The sequence below is a fragment of the Triticum aestivum genome, chromosome 7B, assembly GCF_018294505.1.
Source record: "Triticum aestivum cultivar Chinese Spring chromosome 7B, IWGSC CS RefSeq v2.1, whole genome shotgun sequence".
NCBI classification, from domain to species: Eukaryota; Viridiplantae; Streptophyta; class Magnoliopsida; order Poales; family Poaceae; genus Triticum; species Triticum aestivum.
Window position 1 is genome coordinate 685808162 of NC_057813.1, and position 4043 is coordinate 685812204.

Sequence of the window (4043 nt, forward strand, 5' to 3'; positions counted from 1 at the left end):
CAACAAGCATCAGTCATCTCGAGGGCTGGCTAGGCAGCCCAGCCATGCATCAGATGCCTGCTTTAGAGCAGCAGGCAGACGCACCCGCCAAAGTACGGCGTCCTCCCGACACAGTTGCAGCAGCCGAGGGAGTGACGGGGGCAACCCCTGGAAGACCACCGCGTTGCGGTGCTTCCAAAGTTGCCAGCAGCAGAGAAGGAGGAAGGTCGAGCCTGTCCGCACCGGCACCGAGCCAGGGGGGATATAGTGTGCAGCAGCTCAACAGATGAGACCGCGGAGGCGACTCCCACCATAGACCAGAAGCGCTGAGCAAAAGGGCAGTCGAAGATGAGATGGTCTGCCGACTCCAAGGGCGCCGAGCAGACAGGGCAGCCAGCCCCCGCCGCCTCCACAATGTGCTTCCGCAGGAGGACGTCCCTTGTCTGGATCCGGGCCTGGACCAAGAGCCAGGCGAAGAAGCGGACACGACTTGGAGCGTAGTTCTTCCAGACAAAATCGGCGTACGGCGCAAGCACCCCGCCAAAGTGGTAGAGTTGGTAGAGGCCGGCGGAGGAGAGCGCAGAACCCTTGTCACAGCCAGGGCGAAGGGTCCGAACATCCGGCTCCATAGTGAGGGCCAGCGCCCGGATGATTGGGAGGAGCATCGCGCACTCCCTGGCGCCCACATGGTTCAGGCGGGGGACGAGCACCCCAGCAAGCCCGTGTTGAACGACGTGAGCAACCGAGGCCGCCGGCATGGTGGTGTGAGAGAAGAGGGAGCTCATCTGGACGGATAGGGCGCCACCGGGCAACCAGGAGTCCAGCCAGAACGCCGTAGTGCGGCCGTCGCTGAGGGTGACAGCGGTGACCGCCCGGTACACAGGCATAAGCTTGGCGAGGGAGGCCCAGTGCGGTCCGGGGAGCGTCACCACCGCTGCGGATGTTAGCAGCGAGCGTCCCAGCTCACCCCAGACCCATCTAGCCCACGGCGCATCCTGGCGCGAGTGAAGGCGGTGAAGGAGCTTCAGCAGTAGGCACCGATTCTGGACCGGGAGGGCGCGAACCCCCAGCCCCCCTCCTCCTTGGGACGGACGACGCGTTCCCAGGCGACGAGACACTGGCCCCAGAGGCTTTGTCCATCGCGGTCCAGAGGAAGGAGCAGCGCAGGGCGTCGATCGCCCGGAGGACAGAGGGCGGGACCTCCATCGCAGACATGGCATATGTGGGGAGAGCGTCCAGCACGGCATTGAGCAGCACCAGGCACCCCCCAAAGGACAGAAGCTGAGCGCGCCAGCCGGAGAGGTAGCGCTCAGCTTTGGCAATGAGCGGGAGGAAGTCGTCCACGGTGAGCTTGCGGTTGGAGAGCGGCAGGCCGAGGTAGATTTGAGGGACTTTAGCTTTGTCTTCAGAGCCAGCTACAGAATCGTTCTACACTTCTGCACCAAATCCCCACTCCACTTGTGCCGCTGACAGAATATTTTTTGTTTCAATTTGCACTACTAGCATTTACTCTGTTCTGCAAACATTTATATCTAAAACAATTCTTTTCATTCTCTAAAAATCATGCAGACAAATAATATCTGAAACATTTCAGGTACTGTCATGGAAGCAATGAAATCTCTCTCGAAGGGTCCGAAAAATCAACAGTTTGGTTTGGGTGCCTTTAGCACTGCAAAATCAGGCTTGGGACTCCTATGGAAGTAGGATATGTCCACCGGCGTTCTTGGAATGTATTCTCGTTGCACCCTCATGAACGTTCTGTTCTTCCTGTAAGAAATTCAGAATAGAAGTTCTGTTGGCAAATAGTATTAGGTAGTATATTGCTGTATGTTGATTAGAATCTCTGGGCTGAAAGCTTACTTCTCGTTGAAGTTTCTTCTCACTCAAGGTTCTAGCACCGCGGTATTCGACAGCGTAGGCTGCAGTTTTGCAGAATGGGCAGCTGCATTGCTAGTTAAGGGCCCAAGGTGATTCAGATGCAAAATTCAGCTAGAAAACAGTGAGATTTTGGGCCCAATACATGAACGAATCAACTTAAAATTCTTCAGTATAAATGCAGAAGCATGAATCACAGAACAAGTATCAAATTAAATTAGTGATTAGAGATGTTCATGAGATACATATGCACAGAGTATTGCGCAGCAGCTAGGTAGCAGAGCAGGATACTGGACAGCTCTGGAAGCCTTGGACGGCATCAGCTGCAGGAAGCACTCTGCAGGACAATGAAACAGGGCAGGATAGTTGAGAACTTGGCAGAGTCATTACAGTGAAAAACTTCTCTCGGATGTAGAGTAGCATTTTTTAACAAGGCATGGACCATGTGTTTATAAGTGCAGTGTAATTCTGCAGTTCTCAGTTCACTTGGCCTAACATAGGAGAATACCAGTACTGAATTTCAGTACAAATTCGAGCAAACAATTAAACAGAAACAAAGGGACAACTGTAACGGGGTCACCTGTGCAGATCCCTTTGCCGCAGCACTTGGATCGATTCAAACTCGGGTAGAACTGCATGGATCGATCAACGGAGGACAGAAAACCATGAGAACAACACAACAGAGAAGACCAACTCTCTGAAGCAGCGAGTGGAATGAATGATAAAGCGTACGTACGTGGAAGCAGATGGGGCACTCGACGGCGCGGCCGTCTTCATCGGCGGCGTCGAAGCACGGCGCGAGGTCGCCGGAGCGGATGAGCCGCCGGAGCCGGTCGGAGTCCAGGTCGGAGAGCTGCCGGACCAGGCGGCGCGGCTGCGTCAGCCGCTCCTCCACCGCCGGGCCGCGCAGCGCAGCGTTGCCCATTGTGGTTGTGCTGCCGAGGAGTGGGAGGAGTAGAAGGCTGTCAGCTACGGCCGGAAGCGCGGTTTATAGCCTCGCCGTGGCCGCATCGTCGTGGCCTGCGACCTGCGGGTGTGTAAGGAGCAGAGCAGCAGAGCGGGAGGTGGTCGTCGGTGGGGTGGCTGGCTGCTTTTTGATCGTCGGAGGAAAAGGGGAAGTGGAGGGAAGGAAGAAAGGAATCAATTTTCCCTCTTTTCGAACGGGATCGGTGTCTCTAAAGGTTAAGACTGCCACCACAAACTGGCCACCAGCTCATTAAGCATCTAGCTTGCTCAGATTTACTACCTTGCAGGCATTTGCTTTCACCAAAAACTACAAAACAATCTCCAAATGAAGATGATTTCCTATATCAACAGTGAGCATGTAACAGAAGGAGCTTCGATATGAATAGCACATTACCACATGCATTTATCCGTTTGATCAAAAAAAAAAAAACCACATGCATTTATCCTTCACTGAGAAGTACGGGAAAAATAGAAAAACAAAAAGATTGAATTTCCGTCGCCGGGACTTGAACCCGGGTCTCTCGGGTGAGAGCCGAGTATCCTAACCACCTAGACTACGACGGAGTGGTGATGATAAAAATACTAGGGCACATCTGGTCACCATTACAGCACACACAAACGGCACCAACAATAGAGCTGGGCATAAGCTGACATGGCTAGAAACAAACCGAGAGAAAACTACATTTGATCCATTTCAAATTCCGCCGTGTATCAACGCAGACATATGGACTGTTGAAAATTCAGACAAGGCGGATTGTGAGAATTCAAGCCAACTCGTATGCTCTGCTTTTCTTGGACAAAGTTAGAGAAATCTGCCTGCCTCCCTACGTTGAGGAGATAACCATACACGCGGTACGCAACTGATCAAATATTCAAACATCACCACAAACTAGTCAATAGCTCATCATGCATCATGTTTATCTTGAAAGGTTTTTGCTTTCAAGGAACACTGCAGAAAGATATCTCCAACTGTTTGTTACTAACCCTACATCTTATGGTCTTAACAGTACTGAAGGAATGAATGTGATTACGGTACTCTCTCTCACGCCGCTCTCCCGAGGGCGACCTTGGGTTCCGTCGCGCCGTCGTCCCTGATCCCCTTCAGACGCCCCCTCTTGGTGGTGAGGGCCCGACTCTGAGGCGGCGGCCTTGGAGTGGTATGGACAACTCTCCTCCGGCGGCGGGAGGTGCTCGTCGGTGAGGTCGGTTGGTTCCGCTCAGCT

At 53.4% G+C, this 4043-nt stretch overlaps 1 protein-coding gene and 1 non-coding gene across 2 annotated transcripts; both read right to left on the reverse strand.

Moving 5' to 3' along the window:
* Nucleotides 1-909: 909 nt before the first annotated feature.
* Nucleotides 910-2943, reverse strand: LOC123160295 (E3 ubiquitin-protein ligase GW2). Its single transcript, XM_044578097.1, has 5 exons — nucleotides 2591-2943; nucleotides 2435-2486; nucleotides 2146-2191; nucleotides 1840-1921; nucleotides 910-1746 (listed from the first exon to the last, which is right to left on the reverse strand). Exons 1-5 carry the CDS (start codon nucleotides 2777-2779, stop codon nucleotides 1672-1674), a joined length of 444 nt encoding a protein of 147 aa, XP_044434032.1. The 5' UTR covers nucleotides 2780-2943; the 3' UTR covers nucleotides 910-1671.
* Nucleotides 2944-3311: 368 nt separating this feature from the next.
* On the reverse strand, nucleotides 3312-3384 carry TRNAE-CUC (transfer RNA glutamic acid (anticodon CUC)). Its single transcript has one exon. It is a non-coding gene; the product is annotated as a tRNA-Glu (tRNA).
* Between the last annotated feature and the right edge of the window lie 659 nt (nucleotides 3385-4043).

Excerpts from the sequence above, each read along its gene's own strand:
- LOC123160295 (XM_044578097.1), bottom strand. The coding sequence starts at position 2,779 with ATGGGCAACGCTGCGCTGCGCGGCCCGGCGGTGGAGGAGCGGCTGACG. Across the intron at positions 2,487-2,590 it reads AGTGCCCCATCTGCTTCCAC|TTCTACCCGAGTTTGAATCG; the intron begins GTACGTACGCTT and ends CGATCCATGCAG. Across the intron at positions 1,747-1,839 it reads AGAAGAAACTTCAACGAGAA|GAAGAACAGAACGTTCATGA; the intron begins GTAAGCTTTCAG and ends AATTTCTTACAG.